At 38.4% G+C, this 23,524-nt stretch overlaps 1 protein-coding gene across 2 annotated transcripts in view; it reads left to right on the plus strand.

Annotated features, from left to right (window-relative positions):
- Positions 1-23,524, plus strand: part of LOC114649974 (cGMP-dependent 3',5'-cyclic phosphodiesterase) — a 736,214-nt gene that overhangs the window by 573,671 nt on the left and 139,019 nt on the right. For both annotated transcript variants that reach the window (XM_051926538.1, XM_051926540.1), the window contains exons 6-7: positions 11,526-11,581; positions 20,390-20,449. In XM_051926538.1, coding sequence (XP_051782498.1) covers positions 11,526-11,581; positions 20,390-20,449 — 116 coding nt within the window. The remainder of the gene's footprint in view (positions 1-11,525; positions 11,582-20,389; positions 20,450-23,524) is intronic.

Consider the following 23,524-nt stretch of genomic DNA (forward strand, 5'->3'; position numbering starts at 1 on the left):
GGCAACAAATATTTCAAAATTTCCTATGAATGTACCGTAAATCTCACACTACTACAAAATATAAGAAAAAAAAATTAAAAACAGTTAATTACACAACTATAAGAGCACAATCTGCCATCTTCTGTGGAAAAAAGACTGTAGTATTGGATGAGTGCACAGCACTTATGGCTGTAAGTGCAAAAGAAGGATGAGAAAATGGATGAATAACTGGAATGCTTACATACTTCTGTGCATACGCATAACTTCTATACTTATATCTTTGTTATCTATACATTTGTATGCTTATGTAACTACAATGTATTTACTGTAAGTAGAACGTGATTCCTTATAAACTATATTTTGCATTAGCACTCTGTTTTTGCTGGGAATTAGTTTTCCTTGCCTTTCTGTATCAAAAACTTTCATTTTAATTTTTGCCCTTGAGGTCTGCAGTCCAAGTAACATATGTCTGGCCATGTGGACCAAATAACCTATGCTTGGAGACAATACAATACAATTTATTTTTGTATAGCCCAAAATCACACAGGACGTGCCGCAATGGGCTTTAACAGGCCCTGCCTCTTGACAGCCCCCCAGCCTTGACTCTCTAAGAAGACAGGGAAAAACTCCCAAAAAAACCTAGTAGGGAGAAATGGAAGAAACCTTGGGAAAGGCAGTTCAAAGAGAGACCCCTTTCCAGGTAGATTGGGCGTGCAGTGGGTGTCAAAAGAAGGGGGTCAATACAATACAATACACAGAACAGAACAAATCCTCAATAAAAGAAGTACTGAGCAGAATTTAACAGTAGATGATATCACATAATAAGATTTAGATAATTTAAGACTCCTGGAGACCTCATCCATCAAGCTGCCTCCCCCATTTGGCCATTCCACGGCTGAAACAGTGTTGGGCCAGCCAATCCGATGAAAGGACTCCTCTTTCCCATGATTCCTGCAATCCTCCATCAGGGATGACTTTACCTTAGGCAGGCAAAACAACTTGGCGGGTGGGCCGTGGCACCAAGTGCCACATTTGGATACAGAGAAGAGAAACATAACAATAAATAAACATCAAAAATATCTAAAGTTTACTGAGCGGTGGAGATGGTAGAAATGGCACATGTGCTAGCATGCTGAAGATTAAAAAAAAACAAAATATGGAGAAATAGCAGTAAAGTATCATTTAAGCAGTATAATAAAAAGATTTAAAAAGTATCACTTAAGGCTATATCTCAGTGCATTTTGGCCTAGACTGGTGTGAAATCTGCTTCTTCCTTTGCCTACTGCCAGGTTGACTTCCTACAACCCAGTATTGAATAAAACGAGTGAAGAAAACAGGTGGATGAGTAAAGCAATTTAACTTTAGCATAGCATTTCAGTTTATCTAAAAGGAATAAAAGCACAATATTGTGCACTGTTCACAAGAGTGCCAGCACCAGTTGACTTTTGGCTACTTGCAGCAGTTAATTTCCTAATGCTTGGCTGACACACTTCTCCAGAAAGGTATGTAGCTGGCTGATAAATAAAGCATTACTTATTTCTTCTGCCGCAGCCTGGTATGGCTATTTATTCTTATCGGTTACATGAAACATTTTGTAATAAGCTAAATTGTGTAATGCTGCAAATCTAATAATAAATAAGCAGATTTTGCTAATACCTCAATATGCTGATACATTTTACTATTTTCTTTCAGGCGACACTATGTGTGGTGGCTAGTTTAACACACTCCATTCCAGGACTGATTCCTGTTTTGCTGCCATAGACTTTAACTACTCACAAGCCTTTACTGGAATAATGAAACATGTGAATTCATAAAATTGATAAGTGGAGTAAAAAGCACATCTATCTTCTAACCAGCTTTATCCTGAGCTGGAGCCTAACCAGCAAGCATACAGTAGGGTGCAAGGCAGGAACAATCCATGAAACAGGGTACCAGTCCATCACAGGGTGACACCAATTTAGCATCGCCAGTCCACCTAACATGATATCCCTGGACGGTGGGAGGAAACCAGAGCACCCACAAGAAACCCGCACAGACACGGGGTGGGAACAGCCATACTCATTCAAGGACGACCCGAGGTGTGAACCCTGGTGTCCTTACTACAAAGCAGCAGTGCTACCACAAAGCCACCATGCCACCCACTTGAAAACACATTTTAAAATGCATTCTAACACACTGGTTCTTCACTATTTACATGCTGCATATATTTCAGCTGCCATTACTGGAACTATAATATTTACCTTTTGCTTATTTCTGACCTCCTGGCTTGTGGTTTAATACATATCCTCTAGTCCAAAGGCCATGTGCATTTGTTTGATTTGCTGTATGATGTTATCATCTTTTCCTGTTGCTATGCAAATGCTGATAAATGTCATCATTTATGTTAGTTGCTATAGAGATTATTTTCTGTATGTACCAAAAGAAGCACTATTATCTTTATTTTATATTTCATTCCAATATATGCATATATACTGTATATATATTAGAATGAAATAAAAAATAAATATATATATATATATATATATATATATATATATATATATATATATATATATATATATATATATATATATATAAAAGAATGAAACATAAAATAAAGATATATTTTTATATATTAAAAATTGTATTATTTTTATAATTTTTGTTATGTTAAAATACGTAGCTCCAAACTTGCACATTTCTAGACTATATACCTTGCTTTTGATTTATTTATGAATCACTGGAAAGTCCTAAAGGCTCCAAAATGTGCGAGCTGTATCTGCTGTACTTAACTGATTAATGTACGCATGTTCTCTTACATCTGTATTTACTTCCCTGGCCTCTGAAGGCGTGTGGCTGAAAGGGGATGAGGCTGGGCTCCTGACATCATCTAGTCTGATAAGTCTTCCCTCAAGTCCTCTCAAGCGTCACTGGATGTAGCTTATCAGTGTTTAGGAATGTTTAGGCTAAAAAGGTTTCCTGCTGTAAGCATCTCCTTATTTGTACAACAGTTGAGATTTGTAGAGGACACAAGATGGAGATAAGTGAAAGAAGCCAAATACTTGGATCACCTACATGCAACAATAGATTATGTCCATCCACTCAATGGGTTCCAAAGCCAGATCTGCACCAGATGTGAATGAGAAAATCTTTTTCAATTTCTTTATGCTGAAGTAACAATTTTGAGAAATGAACAAAAAAAAAAGGGTGTTCCAACTTATGTCAGCTTATGGTGTGTCAGTAGCATGGCCTAACCAACACAATAACGAAAAAAGAACACTTCAAGCAACTCCATAAGGATGGAGATATGTATGAACATCACTGAATATCCCCTGAAGACCAGTTAAATCAATCATTAAGAAATGGAAATAGTATGGCCCAGCTGTAAGTCTTTCAAAAACTGAGTGATCATGAAAGAAAAAGGCTCTTAGGAATCCACCAAGAGAGCTGTGAGAATTCTTCAGGAGTTACAGGCTACAGTTAATAAGAGTGGAGAAACTGTGTGGACAACAGCAACAGTCACAGATTAAGGGAGATTGACAAAGAGAAGCTTACTATTAAAAAACACACATAACAACTTAGCTAGAATTTGCCAGAAGGCACAAGGGAGACACTGAAGTCAGCTGGAAGAAGGTTCAATTATCTGACGAAACCAAATTTGAGCTTTTGAACCATCAGACTAAATGCAATGTTTGGTTTAAGAGAAACACTTTCCATTACCAAAAACTCACCATTTCCAACATGAAGCATGGTGGTGGCAGTATCTGTGATGGATGCTTCTCTGCACCAGGTGCTGAAGGGCTTGTGAGAGGAGATGGTAAAATGAAAGTAGCAAAATATGGGGAGATCCTGGGAGAAAGCCTGATGTACTTTGCAAGAAAGCTGCATCTTGGGAGAAGATTTATTTTCCATTAAGTCAATGACCCAAGCATAATGCCAAAACTACACAGGAATGGCTTAAAAACAACAATGTTAATGTGCTAAAGTGGACCGAGTCAGAGTCCAGATCTCACTGCAATTGGGAATTTCTGGATGGATATGACAAAGGCCCATTTACTCACAATCCCCATACAATGTAACAGAGCCTGAGCAGTTTTTTCAAAGAAGAATGGGGAAAATGTCCAATGTCCAGATGTTCAAAGCTGATAGAGACCTGAGCACACAGATTTTTTTTTATTCTTTATTTCACCTTATACAATTTCTTGTATTAGGAATTTGTTAATTTTCGCATACCCCTTGGGGTCAGAGTGTACGGTCAGCCATTGTACAGCGCCCCTGGAGCAATTGAAGGTTAAGGGTCTTGCTCAAGGGCCCAGCAGAGTAGGATCTCTTTTGGCAGTGACGGGGATTCAAACCGTCAACCTTCCGGATACCAGAGCAGATCCTTAGCCTCAGAGCCACCACTCTGCCCTAGATTTGAGGCTATGATGGCGGCTAAAGGTGTATCTATTAAATGCTGCCTTGAAGGGTGTTAATACTTATGAAATCAATTATGTAGTGTTTTATATTAACAACTAGGGGGCTTTGCCCGCAAACAATCCCGCCAGCACTACGCACCGTTGTGAAGAGGGGGGCTGAACGCACTCCAAGGAGACGCAGTTGCTCCTCCGAAACCCCCCTTAATGGTGATACAATGGGAAACAAATAAAAGTTGGTTTTTTTTTACCTCTTCTTTGCTCGATCAGCTGCTGGCTTGCTGCTCCTGCCGTGCCGCGTGATTTGCATGTCGTGTGGCGCTGCAATCGTTTAAAAGCCTGTACAGCCCCTTCTTGTTCCCCAGACATCCTCAAACACTATGCCATCTATTTTTGCTGTTCCGTTATTTCACCAAGTAATAATTTCTGTTTGTTTGTGGTAATGTGATCTTTACTCTAATTTTGTTGAGACTTTCGAATTTTCCTTTTTCAAATATCTCTAACCTGCTCTGCATGTGTATCACGGGACTTGCTTCCAAAGGTTGTATTACGTGACTTGTCTGTCTCGCGCGACATGAAAGTGTCTCTCTGTCTGTCTGTCTCTCTTCAAAAGATCTCTGTTCAAGATCTCTCTTCCAAAGATCACTTCTCGTCGAAAGATTTTTTTTTTATAATAGAGAGATTCATTTAGATCACTTTGCAGAGATCTATATTCACTTTGACGTTAAAGTGTCTTCTTCTGTTGATCAGCACAAAAATCCAAATTAAATCCACAGTCATTTAATTGAATGTATACAGTACATTAACAGAGGTGAAATGTCTATTGACCCGGCTGCTGCTTTTGTAATACAGTTCTGAGTGTTTGCTTGTTGTGGTGCAAGTGCTCTGCTGATGATCTTACATATGGTATACCTTCTAATTTAAAGACAGAATGGTCCTTTAAGGTTGCTAACTGCTCAGTAATGCAGGGAAGGCAAGGAGACAGCTTGATAAAGTTGAATAAATAAAAGGCCACTCTTGACTCCTGAAGTGATTCAGGGATAATTTTGCCTCCATGGTCTTGTTTTGGGTTAAGAGGGTGCTATAGGGGGGCCTCCTCTTTCACAAAAGAAAAGAAAAGTGGGAGTGCCTGTCGCTGGCAAGTGGGCGAGCTAGGGTTTTGTTTTTTCCTTTCATTGAGACCTTGTAATTATTTCCATTCTTTGTACGACTTGTATACTTTTCTTGCAAATAAAAGCCTTTATTTTGATACAGCATTGTTTATTTCAGTGTGTTCCATTTGTGAATGGCCTGTTCCTTTGGAGGATTTGTGTTAGAGTATATAACGTAGCCCTGGCAACTATGCCATTCTTCTGCTAATCGTTCCCTTTTTCCTCCCTGACATAACTTGTAATTAGTCCCTAATGCATAATTAGTTACAAGTCTGTGCTGATTATCAAGTAACTGTTGGACATGCAGAGCATACAGTGCTTATGTGAGGAAAAGTTCTTCAAAGCAGTTTGAAACATACTGATCTCAAGAGTACAAAATGCAAAACTGAAACATAGTGGACTGTAACTGTAACCAGTATCTGGAGCAGTTTGCTCTTCTTGTATAGCTCAAATTGTGAAGTTTTTTGATAGTACTTAGTTTGGTGCATTCTTTACTTTATAAGTTCTTTCTAGTTGCTATATGCCAGAGGATCAGATTTATCATTTGGTCTGGAAGCCTAATAGTGAATGATTGCCTTGTCTGTTTGCCTTCTCCTGCATTACCGAAGTTTCAAGGCTTGCTGCATATTTGTTTTCATTCACACTTCATTTAATGTGAAGCTGTCACAGAGTGTCAACTTGCTAAGCACATCATTGGAAATGTTTAAGCAACCTGCTATTTATTAAGTGACAGGATTCTCAACAATGTTTTGACAATCCCTTGAAACATCATTCCGACTCCATTAAGATGTGTGCTGCCACAAAGAATGGTAAAATGGCAGGCCAAAACAAGCGTGTTAAAAGACAGGGAGATGAAATACATAGTTATAAAGCAGGGACAGGCTAGGCTCAGAAATCACATAAATTAAAAGAAAACCAAAATGGCAAATATTAACACGAAAACCAGAAAGAAACTAAGTCATAAAGGCTTGCAAAATACCTAACTGCAAGAAGATCTTAGAAGCTAACCACTGTTTGCAAAAGTTTTATCGATTTAATCCATAAACATTGGACAAGGGAGTTACTGTGCTACCATCATATTGTGAGGCTTCTGAACTCTTTTGGGACGACACGACAATGCGCAATTGCCGTGTCTCTGGGGGGCTGCTTGTCTGTCGCCGAGGCAACCGCAAATTCGCAGCACAGCAGCATAGCACCACGGAAACAAATAGGGGCCAAACACAATCAAGTCGTGCTATAAGTGCCTGTCGTTGATGGGTGATGCAAGGAACTTTATAAATGTAGGGAACAGTATAACTTGGCCACTGACCTTGCCCTGATTCTGCCCATTTGCTGTGTCTGTGTATAGCAGAGTGCTAGATCCCGCTGAAATAAATAACCATGCTGTTCCTGTTTCAAGTTGAATAAAACTGGTTTTGCTAAAGTTCTGAGACTCAGCCTTGTGTTTTGGGGTGCAAGACAGTGACTCACGCATCACAATACACAGAGGCAAGGAGACATCAGCCTCAAACATCTGACGGCCACCAGTCTAGTGTTAGCCACTGTTTGAGATTGTGCAGGAAATACAAATCAAAAAGGTACTGCGGTGATGTGAGAAAAATAACGAGCATTCTTATTAAGCACCTGTGTTATTTTTCAGATAGGGTTCAAATGTTTCATTTATGTCTATTTTGTTTGTTTCTTAAGTTAAAATTGTGGATTATTTAGTTTTTATATGCCGTAGTTTCTGTTATGTTCTTTGTGTTTTGTGGGTGATTCCCCAAGAGGTCAGACCACCTGCCCCTCACCTCAATGGACTGCACTCAGCACTATAAAGGCTGAGGAAATCCCACAACTCCTTACAGTTCATTGAATGTGCTAGGTGGTTGGTGAGTTTTCTTGGATTTCTGATTTTTTTTATGCTTATATGATTATTACTGTATTGACCCCTTTTGCTATGGCTTTATTGACCATTCTTTGAATCATGCATTGGGACTTATTAGTCTGAGTTGCCTTTGCCTTAATTGGCAACACCTTTTGCCTCTTGTGATTCTTGGAGCTTAATCTTTGTTACAGAGCATTTTTGGCAAAAAATTTGTCTTTTTATTTTTGAAGAGACTTCATTGACCTCTTATTAACTAGCAGGAGATTGCCGGTTCAGCCTCCAGGCTAATGAGTATTTTTGAGTAATTTTGGGATCTCCCAAGTTCACACAACTTCAAACTGTAAAGAAAAGTGAACATTAGAAGCAAAATTTAATTCTGCATATTCTTAAACCCTTACATCACGACAATTATGCAATCATCTTTTTATAGCTTATTTTTATCACTGAATCATTGTTATATTTGCATTGTTATCATTAACATCTTTATATACTATATTTAAAATAGGTAGATATAGCAGAAGCAGATCAAATTATACACCTAAATAAAAATGCCTTGCCCAGGACCTATAAGTGCACAAGTAAGGTACCAGTGTGCTATCCTACGTTGAGATTGGTTCATTTCTTTTCATCTCTTGCATCGCTTCATCTCCACATCTAGACTCGGGTTAGTTTCACTCAATGAGAGAAAAGGAAAGGCCAAGCCCACTGTAACTTGATATGCTTATACTATACTGCAGCTATAATGGTGGGCACCAATAAGCCTCTGCCTTTACCGGATACCTCTTTTGCATTACATGGGTTCCCACCATTGTCAGTAGCTGATCTGACTGCACAGGGCAGCAGCAATTTGAAGTGAAATGGAATCAGGAGATGGACTGTAGCGGTAATAACTAGCCAAAGTCATAACCAGGATTGCAGGAATTAAATAAAGACGTAAGACAAAGAAACATAGCAGAAGAGTCAGGAACCAGTCAAAGTTGAAGAACAGAAAAGAATCTGTAACCAGAGAGGGCTTTCAACAATAATAATGTGAAGGATTTATTTAGTTTTGATTTATACACAAACTTGTACAGTTTTAGTGATCACGTCGCACACTCCCAGTCGTTCAGCTGGCAAGCCTGCATCACAAACAAAATATGAACAGAATAGTGTCAGAGCAAGACATGTTTCAAAAATAATCAGGTCAGTCAAGTCAGGTTGAGGAGCATGTACTGGTATAGGACACTGCTGCACCCACCAAATGACGAAACAGCTCAGGATCCTGGTTGGCAACCCCGCAGGCAGACACTCGATCCAGTCCCACCCTCTGGAAATGACCCTCTATCTGCCGCAGCCAGGTGTTATGTGGACGTCCCCTTGGCCTGGTCCAGGCACCCGGGTCCTCAACAATGAGAATCCTGTGAGCCAGATCACCCTCGGGGAATTGCACCACATGGCTGTGTTGCAGTAACTGTCGCTCCCTCACAATGCAGGTAATGTGCCTCATTCGGGACTCCATGAGAAGCCGCTCATTCAACACAAAGTCAAACCAGCGGTACCCAAGGATTCTCCGAAAAGACAAAGTACTGAAGGAGTCCAGTCTTTGTCTCAGGTCACTGTATTGTACATGTCTTGTAACTATCTAGCAAGACAGAAAGCAAAAATTATGTCTTTAAAAATATTCCAAATCAAAAAATATAAAATAAAAGTCAAGATTAGTAGCCATGCACGATAAGAATGCTTTGATGACAGTACTATGCTTAGACTTGATGTACCCTTTGTTTAAGATTTTTCCATGTTTCTTGATCTATTGCATGTTTTAACTCCTTCAGGGCTGATGTCGACTTTTGTCAAAAGAAGGAGTTGACGATGGTGATCGACTGTCAACTGTGACAAAACCAGCTGTTTTAGTTGGACTCTCATTGATTAATTGGTTTGACCGAGATTTCTGGCGCTCGCGTGAGTAGCAAGGCACAAACAATGGCAAAAATGGCCCTGACATCTGGCGAGAGATCAAAGCGAATGCATAAAACAAAATACTCGGTGGATGACGTTTTGCCTGTTATCTCTGAACTGGACTATGACTTGTCAGACTCAGATTTTGATACAAGTGATTGAAAACGAATGTGAGGTTCCAGCTTCAGCTGATTGGTCCCCAGCTAACTGTGGTACTGACAATGTTCACTAGGGAGGACTGCCACATAATGATAAGAGGTAGAAACCAGATTGTAATGCACTGCGGCCGTGACTGCTGCTGCTGCTGTCCCAGCCACGCAAAGATAGCCTGGCAGCAAGCCTGCCGCACATTCTTGGCAAGCTGGCAGCCACAGCATGCATCAACAGACGTTTTATGTTGATTTCTGTGAGAAGCTGTTGCTTTCCAGAAACTATGTTTTTTGGAAAAAATATTCAGCCCTCAAAGAGTTAAAATGATTTGGCCTGATCCTGGTTATGTCACTTCTGCTAATTCACATACAAGCCTATGTCTGTAACCAGCCTGGAACTTTCTCTGTATAACTGTTTGCAACATGCAAACTGTTTCAAAATGTGACAGTTGGTGTTTCTTATACCATGTATTCTGCTCAGTCCTGTCACTCACTCTGTGCCAGAAAGATGGCATTTGGTGAGTTTTTTTTAGTTGGAAGAGCAAGTGCCTAGAGATGGACAACATTCTACATAACCCCTTTATATAACATCTGTTGGGTTTTGCCAGGGTTAGATGTGGGTTAGACGTTTGATGATGCTGCTTATTGTTAATTATTTTTTATTAAAGTTACTCTCATTTGTTAATGATATTACATTACTTTATTGTTTCCCTTTAGCCACAATTGATTTTGAGCCCAGGGAGGTGGGTCTCCTAATTAAGCAAGTGTTCTATCATAACAGACGACCCGATTTAAGCCTCAGTTAGTCTGATTGCTGAGGCAGTGATGTTTAGAGCAACTTTTCCTTCCTCCTTTCACTTTTCAGTACATTTTTGGTAATTATGTGTTAGTAAAGTTCATCTTTAGAGAATTTCTTTTGTATTAAGATTAGATATTATTGAAAGTTTGTCTTTGAATGCTGGACTTCATCTTGGAGTTGTTTGCTTTTTACAGTTGAATATTAGAATTCATTTTTATTTAACATTCAATTTACTGTATTTTTCTAAGTTTTTTTTTCTGTTTTTATTTTTTTTTTGTTCTAATTGTTCATCTTCTAGAAGTATCTTTTTTGTATGGTTAACAATAGATTTTATTGGAAGTTTGAATCCTAGTATTATTGTTTAATTAGTAATTCATTTAATTACCTTGTGCATGGGTTTTAGGTATTTACATGTTTGCTTTTCTTCCAGCAGATAATCATAGCAACATCCTCTGACTACAACAAACAGTCAAAACATTGAATTCTTACTTAAGCCTCTGGATTTAGATTAAATCCTATCTCGATCTGTTTATATCTGATATTAACACTCAGTTTTACCTTTAGGACTTACTGTGCTTTCCTCAGATGATCTGAAGAGAACATGTGCAATCATACTTAAATGTAAAAACAAAATACTGTGAATTATAGAAGGAAAGCTGTGTGAACTAAGCAAGAGCACAGAAACCACATCTTGTGACAACAACTTTCATGGGAATGGAATTTCACACAGACAAATGTTTAATGTGCGAGGAGCGTTCAAAAAGTTTCCAGATTTTTTTTTTAACTCTATTAAGAATTTCAAAAACAAATTACATCACTTTTCTACATAATCACCTTTGCTTGCGATGCAATTTTCCCAGCGTCGTACCAACTTTTTAATGCCCAATTACTACTCCTTCTGCCTTCACCGTTTCCAATTAAAATATAAAAATGCGGAGACTTTTTGAACGTCCGTAGTATTAAAAAATGGCAAATATGTTAGAATATTATGTTAAACTAACATAAAAATAAAATCGGCAGGTATTTTAGCAGGATGTGCAAAAGTGGTGATTGTTGATATTTTTAAACTATACAGTAGGTATTCAAATAAATATATTGTGTTATTAGTACTGTTATGGATTATTAGCATCTTATTTAATGTCTTAAAATGTAATGCATCAAAAGTATGCAATAGAAATGAACACCATGAACAATAACATTTGTATCTGAAATATCACCTGAATGTTCTCTTACCCTGTCTTATTTTTATTTCAGTTTTAATTATCCCACTGTTGGACAAAGACATTGACACAGTGGTAGCAGTGATCTTGGTAAGCTGAAGCCTTCAACACTTCTTTCTAAATATACTTTTCAGTAGTTGTCCTTTCTGCCTTTTATACTTCTTTTATAAAATGAGAAATGTATTCCTTGGTTTCAGGCACCTTTTTGATCTTAATGAAATTCTAAGTAACTGAATATATCAGTGATTATTGTTTTCAAAATATTGAAAGCCATCAACAACATAAGTGCAAATAGTATTTCAGCAGTGATTGCACCACTGTAAATACAGTATCTCTAAATATTTAAAATCGAGCATCTGGTTGTCAGTCTGTATGTCTGCCCACTTTTCACAAGAGAACTACTTAACAGATTTAGATTGGATTTTTTTCTATAATTTGCTAGAACATTCCAGTTGATTTTGCAACTTCTCTCATTGTGCAAAGTATTAGAGTTCAGTTGCGGCACCGACTTATTCGTGTGAATCCCCAGGGGGCTGAGAGAAGGGGGAGGTGGGACTTCAGGAGTAGGGAGCTGGGCAGGGCCGTCCTCACTTACGTGCCAGCCTCCGTTCGAGTCGCTATACCTCTCGCCACGTGTTGGAGCGTACCTTGCCTCCACTTAGCTAGCAAAAACTGTTTGTTCAGCAGACATTAACATCTAGAGATTGTTAAAGACTAACGTTTGACCTTTTTGAGAGAGAGATCACAGCTACGTGTATTTTAGACAGTACCTGCTCATTTGCAGAGATACCACGGCCACGTACTCTTCTCCCCATGTGGGGGACGCTCTCCCATCAGAGCTGAACACGATCAGATACAGTGCCAACGTTTAACGTTGGAGCGTACCTACCTTCTGCTTGGCCAGAGATACCTTGCCAAACTTTTACATTTTTGCCAAAGAGATCACAGCTACATTCTCAATAGCAAAACCAAAAATACTGTATATAAGACACCCTCAGATACGAAAGCTATCAATATAAATTCTTCTCAATACAAATTATTACATTTTTTTTTTAATTGATTTTTAAACTTTGTCCTGTTTCACTTCCACACAGGCGGAGAGGCAGGGGACAGCTAGTATAATATAAGCAGCAGTTAACATTTTGCTAAAAAGATTAATCAGAAGTTTAAGAAGATTACATTTTGTAACTAAGTATAAATGTGCCTATCCTTTGTAACTCCAATGGTATTGAGGTGCTCCTTGGACTCAACCATACAGGAAACACCTTAGGTACATTTTTGAAGTAAGTCATGTTTAAAAGATACTGTGGCTGCATTTGGAACTCAGTCATTGTTGTCTCTTTGAACTCAAGTTCAGAAAGGTTGGGACAATTTGTAATATGTAATAAAGCAGAAAAAGGTGAAACAGGAGTTCAAAGTCTGATTAGACACAGGAACCAACAGAAATATTGTTCCTCTAAGCTTTAGTATTCTTTACATCATTCATCATTGTTGTATTATTATCCGTAAACATAACCGATTCAGTCAATGCCTCTAAAGTAATCCTCCTACATCTTTAGACGGCCACCTTTTTTGTGCATCCATCACTGACCTACCCAACTTAATCCACTGTTGCAGAGGCCCTTGGCAGCAGGCACCGCTCACTCACAGATCACACTCATATAACACACACTCACACACACTCGCACTGCACCAGTTTAGAGCCATTGCTTAACCTAACACGTGTGCTTTTTGGAATGTGAGAAATTCTCAGTTCTCAAACTCAACCCAATAAGTGACAGGGCTGGGATTGAATGCCAGAGGTGTCAGGCAGCAATGCTAACCACTGCGGGATTTCATGTTTATGGGTTAGATAGATTAGAAGGGTTTGAAGGAGACAGTCTATTCTTTCTTAAGTAGTTTTAATGTTCATAAGCTGCTTGGACATCTTTAAGAAAAAGACAGGCTCAAGCATTTGTCAATGGCAGAAACAATTTAATAGGGAAGGATTGCTTCTCAACGTAAGAAGCTTCTCGTTATTTTGCAATGTAAAGTATTTTTAACTGAAAGTGTAAACCTTTATTTTTTCATTTTCATATTTATTTTTCTGCTTCTGACGAGTGGCAAGGCACGCAGTAAACCAATAAAAAAAATGATTTTTCCGTAGTACTAGTCTCATTATAATTTTGTCTCATCAGAATACTCTTTAAAAACATCAGAGAACTTCTTTGAAAGTTTAACTCATTATTGTTAAGTTATTTGTATCTTTTAATGTCATTTTAATGTGCAGTTTATTTTAATTGTATAAGGGAAACATTGTGTTGCAGTGGTTAGGCTGCTGCCTCACCCGTACAGCATCCTAGGTTTGAATGCCATGGCCAGGCTCTGTCAATTAGACATTTTCACTTTCTCTTCTTGTCAGTGTGAAGTTTTCTCCAGGAACTCCGGTTTTCCTTCTGCACATCGAAGGCCTGCAGGTTTGCCTAATTGGTGATTCTAAATTGGACCCATCTGAGTGTGGGTCTGTGCATAAGTGGGCCCTGAGGTGGACATCAACCTTTATCCTGTCTTGTGCTTGATACTGTTACAAGCTCCAGTCCACTAAAACCCTTAACTGAATTAAACAGATTTGAGAATTCATTTTTAAATCTTTAATGACTGGCTAAAATAATGGAATTACTATATACAGTATATATATTTTTTAAGTTTGACACTTAAACATTTTTAATGAATTATCTACAAAATGCAAAGAACTCCACCATTTTAAAGTACCACTCACAGTTACAGTGAAACTGATGATATGAACAAACACTCTAATAAAATAACCTATTCTTAAACAAGCAGTAGCCTGCCAATATCCCACATTCTTATAATACTGAAGGAATAAACAATTGTTAAAGGGGATGTTGGCTTCATCAGAATCTAAAGGACCCCAAAGCAGTATAGTCTGAATTTTTGTGGCACATGCACTTCCTTTACTAGTTTCTTTTCCCAATCATTAATAAATTTGATGGAGCTGGAGCTTAACTTGATTAGGTCAGGTCTAAGACAAGAACCAGCCATAGCTGGAATGCCAGTCTTTTGCGGTGCACATGCACACCAATCCAGTTTAGAGATTTCCAGCATTTTAATGTTGTGAATGAAACAAAAAGTCAAGGAAATGAGGGTGGGGGCCCCAAAGGATGCCTCATTTAATTTTGGCGTACGAAGGATGAAAATAAAGCACAACTACACACAAAGAAACATTAGTGTTTCAGTGATGTCTTGAAAACAAACTTCAGAAGCTAAGAGATCTGTGTTTCCCAAAGTGGGTTCTTGAATGAACACCAGCTTCCAGTGTCACCCAATTATACACTGCCTTGACCTTAAGGGGCGTGGCTTTTGCTGGCAAGAAAGTGACATCAGCAGTCCTTCTGGTTTTTCTCCTCCTCCATTCCAAAGTGACAGACAGAACATAAATTAACAGCGGTGTGTCACCCTTAAGTCAATCCCCATATTTGTCCAGTACAGACCTGTAAAATGTGTCTGACAGTGTGTTTGGGATGTCGCTAAGCCTATTCACACAGGGGAAGAACATTAAATGCCACATAGACAGTGGCAATCTGGGAACTTTAGGACTTTAGGACTGTGAAGGTAAACCCTACATCTCCATATTACCCGCCTGAGAGTCCTCTAAAATGTCATTTGCAAATCCTACACCCTGTGGTTAAGTATATTACACTAATTAGATGGATCTATACATTAACTTATTCAATTAAATTTTACAATACAGCAATCACTCATTAGACATAAGGGAAAGTGATAAAAGAGTTTCAATATCTGCTGAAATCACAAAATAGGCCTTACTGTTGAATTTTAATCCTGGACAAACAGGCAGAACTTAAACATATCACACATCAGCAGAAATAGGCATGCAGTCATTGAGATAATTAGCAAAGATTTCTTAGACAGCTCTGCAGTGAGAGGCTCCATTCTGACAAACCGTGTCCAACATTAAATCTCATTACATTACTGGAACTGAGAGCAACTGCTGACTCACAAAAAGTAAAGAATCTAAAAATGTAAACCCATTGCACTTAATAAGATTTTCTTTCTGGGCCACTTAATAAAAGAGCATGTCTCAAAATGAGAAAGTTATACTTTAGCATTGCTGTCACGAATAAAACTGTAACCACGAACAAAAACCACACATACTGTGGAAGCTTACAAACTTTAATCAGATTCAAAATATTCTAATTCTGCTTACCATTAATGTTTAAAGTTTCAAGAAAGTTTCAAATATGAAATGCCTATATATATATATATATATATATATATATATATATATATATATATATATTTATATATATATATATATATATATATATATATATATATATATATATATATATATATACAGTATGCATATATGCAGTTCATATTTCACACCTTCTTGAAACAAATAATATTAACTTGAAGCAGAATTAGAATATTATCAGTGTATACTGTACATAAACATGCATGTGTGTGTGCATACAGACACATGGGGTAGTTTGGACGCATGAATACTACATATAAGGTCTTACAGAATAGGGTCACGGTGGTAGAGGTTAGTGCCACACAGCCTCACAGCTTCTATAGGGTTTTGATTTATTTGTTTTATCTGAATGGAGTGCATAGCATCACTTTTCTGTGTGGCACACTTCTCAGGTTCTTTGATTTCCTTCAACATCTCAAAGATTTAACCGAGGACTCCAAATTGGCCCACTATGCCACTTTGTGTCTGCAAGTCAAGATTTTGCCCTAATTGACCATCCCGGTGTTGCACCTACAGTAGTATTGTCCAAATTGCTGCTAACACCCTACAAAGTCAATAGAAAACCTTGGGGTAATGATCGATAACCAGCTGTCTTTTACTGACCGCATTGCAGCTCACTCTTATTCATGCAGATTTATAACATTTATAAGATCAGATTATATCTGACAGAATATGCAGCATAATGTTTGGTTCAGCCATTGGTTTTGTCACATCTGCACTACTGCAACTCTTTAGTGGTAGGAGTATGTGCACCTACTAGGCAGACACTGCAGTTGATTCACAATTCAGCAGCACGTCTTGGGAGGGATGCATGTCACTCCTCTTTTCAGGTCACTACATTGGCTCCCTGTTACGTTAATACCCTTGATGCTTACCTGCAGAGCAGTCAGTGAATCATCCCATACTGTTTTTCACCAACACGGGTCTGCTGGTGAATGGCATCAGGTGATGTTACCTCAGTCTAGAGTCTTCTCTTGTGTAGCTCCTGGCTGCTGAAATGAGCTTCCCACCTCAATCCAAATTGCTGACTCTCTCAATGTGTTTAAAACCCCTTGTAGACGATTGTCGCAAATTTGCATCAAACCACTTCCATGCTGAATGCTGCCGAGGTGGCACATGTATCCCGCTAATGCTGGTTGGTGCGTATTCGATACGTTCCAAGGATTGTATTGAAAGCCCTGCTCATCCCAAGTGATGACAGCTATCTCAGTGACAGTGAGGATAGCGATGAAGACTACAGACCTACACCATTATCACCAGGTGATGTTTCTGGAGATGAAAGCAGCAGTAATGAGAGTACTGACAATGAAAGCAGCAGTGATGAAGACTCTGACAGCAATCATGATGCACCTGCTAGCACCGGTACTACTGGTGCAAGAAGGCGACCAGCTGCTACTGCAAGGAGAACACAGCAAAAGGTAGTGTGGACGACAGTGCAACAACAGAACTCTGCAAAAGACATTCCAATTTGGCAAGCTGCTCTTCCTGAAGCTGATGAAATCAGACTGCCCATTCAGTTCTTCCAAGACTTTTTTGACGTTGATCTTTTGGATACTATTGCAGAACACAGTAATCTGTATTACATGCAAAAAAATCCAAATAGTGCCCTCAAATTGGATCGAAATGAATTGGAGCAGTTTATTGGCACTGTAGTGTACATGAGTGTTGTACATTTACCAAGGTCAAGAATGTACTGGTCCAGTGAATGTCGAGTAGTGCAGGTGGCTGATGTGATATCCTGAGATAGATGAGAACAAATTAAAAAATTAATTCATTTCAATGACAACAGCAACATGCTAACCAACAATGATGGAAATTACGATAAGCTTTTCAAAATCAGGCCAATTATTGATTCACTTCTCCCAAAATTTCAGGGTCTCCCACAAGATCAAATGTTGTCTATTGATGAGCAAATGGTGCCATTCAAAGGTAGATCTAGTCTAAAGCAATATATGCCCAAGAAGCCATACAAATGGGGGTACAAAATCTTTGTGCTTTGTGATACAAAAGGCCTGGTGCATTCATTTGACAGATTTCTCCTCATGTGATGACTTTTTGTTAACTTCATGACATTCTACTGATTTTTGGAAAATTTTTGTAATTTGGATTGTTGATTGGAGGAACTGATCAATAGCAGCATCAATAAAATGATCTACATACCTGAGAATGGAAAATTTGTTTAATTACTATTATACCCAATTATGCCTAATATCGCTAATTTGCATCATAGCTAAATTTATATCTATTTTATGTGCTATATTCAAATTAACAATCTCCACTTAATTTAGCATCTGCTTGACAGCAAAAGCACAAATAATTAATTTTTTTATATAATTGTAAATAAATTCAGGCAACAAGGGGTGAGGCATTTGAAGACTTTCATGATCTAAGAATATGTAGCAAATTGGAAATGGTTTTGAAGCAATGTTCTCAATAGCTTAGAGAAGAGTAACTAGTCTTGTGTTGTTCTGTTTGTGATGATCAATTTTGTAATCTTATACTGTAGTGCTTCTTTCAAAATAGTCTGCCAGACTGATGCTTACTCAATTCTGTTAACCTCAACTGCAAGTGTAAGTCGTTTTAGATGAAAGTGAAATATAAATGTAAATACAATATATGGAAAATTCTCTCAATATTTCACCCTTAAATATGATTTCAAGGTCATTTGTTTCACAGGTATGGGCATCAGTGAGGAAGGGTGACTTCTTTTTACTGCATATATTCTGAAAACCAGTTATTGTTGCATCCTGATCAAATGTGCTGCTTTTTAATTGTATTAATAAAATATGACAAAACAAAAAAGAAGTGAGATTTACACTCACATATCCTAAGCAACTAAATAAATTGCCTATACCTTGGGCCAACATACGTCAACCACATAAATGGTTAATAATTTGCGTACGCCACGGGTAAACCCCACTTCCTGTCTCGCACCTGATGCTATTGGCATACCAAGCAAGGTGCTTTACGTATCTTTATATACTGTGACAGTTTAAGGTCTCCGTGACCCCTTGAACCCTCAGACTAGACGTCAGACACCAGATAAAAGTCCAAATAATAGTTTATTATTAATAATAATAATAATAAATGTGCACAAAGCACCCTCCTCTCCACAATACTCAATAATAAATCAATAATAACAATACAATAATCCTCCACACTCCCAGACGCGTTGCCACCCTTCCACCCAGCTCAGCTCAACGTCTGGGATTTCCCATCGGCCTTTTATATTCCCTAACCCGGAAGTGTTTCCCATCTTACAGTCCATGTGATTTCTTATCACTTCCGGGTCAGATAAAAAGTCCTTCTTTTCAACCCGGAAACACGTCGTTCCCTCTGGTCATATGATTATGACGTGCTTCCGGGTTATAGGGCACGTATAAGTCCTTGAGCCTTCCTGCAGCGACTCCTGGCGGCCCCGACATTATCCAGCAGGGCTGTGTATTAAAACTCCATAGTCCATGAGGCCCTGCTGCAAGGAGAGCTCCATCTACCGGCCTGGGGGTATTGGCCGGGATGAATGGCCGGCCATCCCTCACAATACATTTGAACTCCAGAGTCATAGCTCGTAACTGGAAGTTTAGCCTAGGAGCTGCCTGTAAAGAGTTTGCACATTCTCTTGAGGAGTTTTCTCCCAAGTTCTCCCATTTTCCTTTTGGGAAAGGAACCATTCAGAGTTTTCAAGGTAAGGTTCCCATTTGGCTTGAAGTACTCACTGATTGTGTCACCAGCCAGTGGTGGCATACTGTATGTTGGCTGGAAATGCAGGTAAGAATTCCGTTGTACTCGGTACACGTAATGATAAATTTGAACTTATTGTATATCCAGAGGTGCCTCCTGTCTAGCACAGGGACATCAAAATAGATTCCTAGATTTGAATTATTCAACTAAAGTAGAAGGATGGACGTAAAGACTGCTTCTTGGATAGATACTAACATGTCATATACTGTAAATGAAAAGTTCTTCAAGTCAGTAATTCTGTTGGAAGTGGATTTCAATCAGGTGTATTAATTTTATTGCTCAGAAACTTAAATATTAGTTATGATATTTATTATTTAGTGGTGCAAGAAACTTAAAAAGTCACACTTTCAGCGCTTTCTTGGGCTTCTGACAAATCAACTGCGTATAACCCAGAATACCCCGAAAAAGACTGAATGTAGACATGTGTATTTTAACATTAGCAAAGGGCTTGACAAAGATATGTAAATGAAATCTCAACATGAGATTCCAAAAAAAAAGGTATTTAACTGTCATTTTTTTATTATCTTTTGGAAAATTATAAGTATATAAGTGCAACTCTGTAAGTGCCAAAGAGGAATTTTGTTTTGATAAATGATTTAAATCCACATGGTCAATGAATCTGTTTGAAAAACATTTGTCAAAGCAGCCGAGGTGTTTATCACTTGAATGAAGTGACATTTTATTCCTGCTTGAGCTTTATGCATGTCTGAAATGTGTCAACGTGAGTCAATAAATATTAATATATTCCTCGTCATGTTCTTTTATAAACCCTAAACAGAACACGTTAAATTAAAACTGTATATTTCCAGGATTTGAAGTATATTTTTTAACTTTGTTTATATACCTGATTCACTTACAGTATTTGTGATCTTTTTTGTCAGGTTTGTTGCAACCAGTTGGCTGAGACAGATGAACAGAATCTCATTACTTTGGAAAAACATGTAAGCTGAATAATAATATCTTAAAGTGATGAAGCCTTTCAGTATCTGTGCCTTTTAAATTAAACACATTGGATACTTAATGTTTTAAACAAGGTCCTCCTGTCAAAAACATTTACTGGTGTTGACGCAGTCTCTTCAGATTAGTTATTGTAGAAAAAGAGAAATGAATAGCAATGATTTTTTCTAACTGCCATGCCAGTCTTCCACTTAATTTCTACAGTCATCCACAAACAAAGCGAAGGAGGTTTATTCAAATTAAAAAGTCATCAGAAACAAAATGGCAATTAAAAAACACAGGAGATGAATTAAAGTAGAAGGATGCTGAAAGAAATTCAGAAAATACACACCACAGATCTCTATCTATCCTCAAGGGCCTAACCATACAAAGTGCCCTGTATATTTTCAGAGGAGAGAATTAGCTATTAAGTAACGTCCACCAGAAAGTGTACAGAATGAGTTCACTAAATCCATCCATCCATCCAGTTCTTCCATTGCAGGGTTTTGTGTGTGCCAACGTTTATCCTGGCAGAAGCAGAAACCAGCCGAGAGAAATGTGTGTCTTTTAGCAGTGGGAGGAACCCAACCCAAAAGAAATTGGGCCAGAAATCATGTCCAGATCCCTGGACATGTCAGGAAATACTGATGACCACTGTGCCCCTATACCAAGAAGTCATCCCACTTTCCCCACCACAGTCAATTAAAATTAGAATGACCCCTGTGAACATTATGTCAGTGCCCTGAGATGACAGAAGATTCTGGTCCTTCAGTCCCAGAATTTGCTGTGTGATCCTTCCAGTTGAAATTTTCCTTCAGTCAACATACTGTACGTAGAATCTCTAATGGACTTTTAGGTGACAATGACAGGTAACCCAAGCATCACTGCTGTAAAGAAGAAAAGTGATGCAGCTTTAAAGACAATTGGCTCAGTTTCTTCCTTAAAATCCCAATTCTGGAAGTCCCGATTGCGTGGTCTCCTGTTGGAGATACTAGCAGGGTCGACGTGTTGCTAAACTGCCTATCAGATGGTTACCTTCTGGGACAGGTAGCTTCAGGAGTGGAAAGTGTCCAACGATGAAAGGGCTTCTTCAGACCACCCAGCGCTGATTATTTATGGTAAAAGAAAGGTTTTAAATAGCTTGCATGTTAAATAAACCATAACTTGTCAAATATACAATTACCAAACTGTGGTAGAAAGAGACAAAAACAAATAAGTTGGTTTGGGGGATCCACCCTGTATATTGTAACAAGGCAAAAATAGCAAACTAGCAAGAGAATAATCATAAAGGACTGAGTCAGATAATGACTGAATTGGTGAGTGGAGTGATCAGGTTTTATAGGTGCTGGGCAGGAAGAGCTGGGTTCTAGCCGGAAGTGAGGTCTGTAAGAGGGCGTGGTCTGGTAGCAGAAGTGGGTGGAGCTCTAGCTGGGCTTCCCTTCTGGTGGTCTGTGGAACAGGGAGACTAGGCATTAGTGCAGTTCATCAGCCCCCTGACTCTGCGTCTTACACTCAGTTAAGCCCTTAGACTGCCTCCCATGCGCACATATGTGACATTGTATTTGTTAAGAAAACGTTGTGTTCCTGTTAAATAAAAAAAAAAGATGAAACATCAATAATTGTATTAAGAAAACAAGTTACTGGTAGCCAAAGGTACACCGTTACCTCAGGCATGTTTTTTTTCCCAATTTTTTTGTTATACCAAGTCAAAATATTCTGTTCACATTTTAACGATTTATTATTTTTCTCTACTATCTCATGTCATAATTATGAGTTTGTATCTTTTATTTTTTTTTTGGCAGAAAGGAAACAGTTATACTTCTGAAATACCAAATAAAAACTTTTGAAAAAGCCAGGCTTTCTCTTAGCTGGTTTGTCAAGAATAATATAGTGAGTCAGCATGTACTAATTTTATTCTAACCTCATAACCGTATCACTTTAAAAGAAAACATATCTTCAGCCTTAACAGATAGAAAAACTGAAAATACAAAATGTGACGTGAAAAATGTATGATCGACCACATAACTTACCACTTGAGTTTTGAAGTGGGCCTAAATGGAATCGTTCAGAAAAGAGCTACAGCTTTACGTAGTACAAATCCCACTCAGCTGGATTTAAAACTGAAGCTCTACAAGCCTCTTCAGTTCTTTTAACAACAGGCAGCAAAGAAATGATGATGGGAGCAGCTGAGTCAAAGTGCAGCTGCAGAGCATTACATCTTGTGGGGAAGAGGAATGGTACCATTGACGTTAATCAATTAATGAATTTATGACAGGCTTTCCTTTTGGCAAGGCCACTAATTAATGAGATTAATAAATAAATCTCCCATTTTGTGTTCCATACATAGATAGATAGCACTTTATTTGCCCCAAGAGAAAATGTAAGTACTACAGAAGCTAATAGACTGCAACCTCCCCCAAACACACAAGCACTCACAAAAAAGAAGAGAAAACTTCCAGTCTTGCTTCTCTACAAATGAGAGAGCAGCCACAATGAGTCATTATAAAGGCACATTGCTTCTGCTGAATAATTTGTTTGATAATTGAATTTAATGATGGTGTGTCAAATAGAGCATGTGCAGAAACAAATTGGACCTGCTCTACTCAAATGTTAACAATGCCTTTAAATAAAAGTATTGTGGCACAGTTGGACAGATTTGATCCATCTTACTTGCACCTATAATCCTGTTATTAGATAACAACCCATCACAACCAGGATTGTAATGGAAGTACAGGGTGATGCAGGGAAACAGGAAATTTTGGAACTACGTGTTGGCGACCCTGGGGCATCGGCAGTTGTTTGTGACCTCGTTTAGAACCCCTCACCATTAGTTATAATGGAGCAGTGGAGTGGTCCACAATGAGTGTTCGCTGTGAAAACCTTTTATGGGAATGGTGATAATGTGACTGCTACACAAAGGGAATTTGAGCATCATTACCAGTTAGGACATCATGATCGTATCCCGTCTGCTCATGCAATTGCAACATGGGTGCATAATTTCAAAGAAATAGGTTCAGCCTTCAAAAAAAAAGTCCCCAAGTGGGCCACTTCAATCGATGGCAGCTATTCAACGATTGTTT

The sequence above is a fragment of the Erpetoichthys calabaricus genome, chromosome 4 (assembly GCF_900747795.2).
Source record: "Erpetoichthys calabaricus chromosome 4, fErpCal1.3, whole genome shotgun sequence".
Lineage (NCBI taxonomy): Eukaryota > Metazoa > Chordata > Cladistia > Polypteriformes > Polypteridae > Erpetoichthys > Erpetoichthys calabaricus.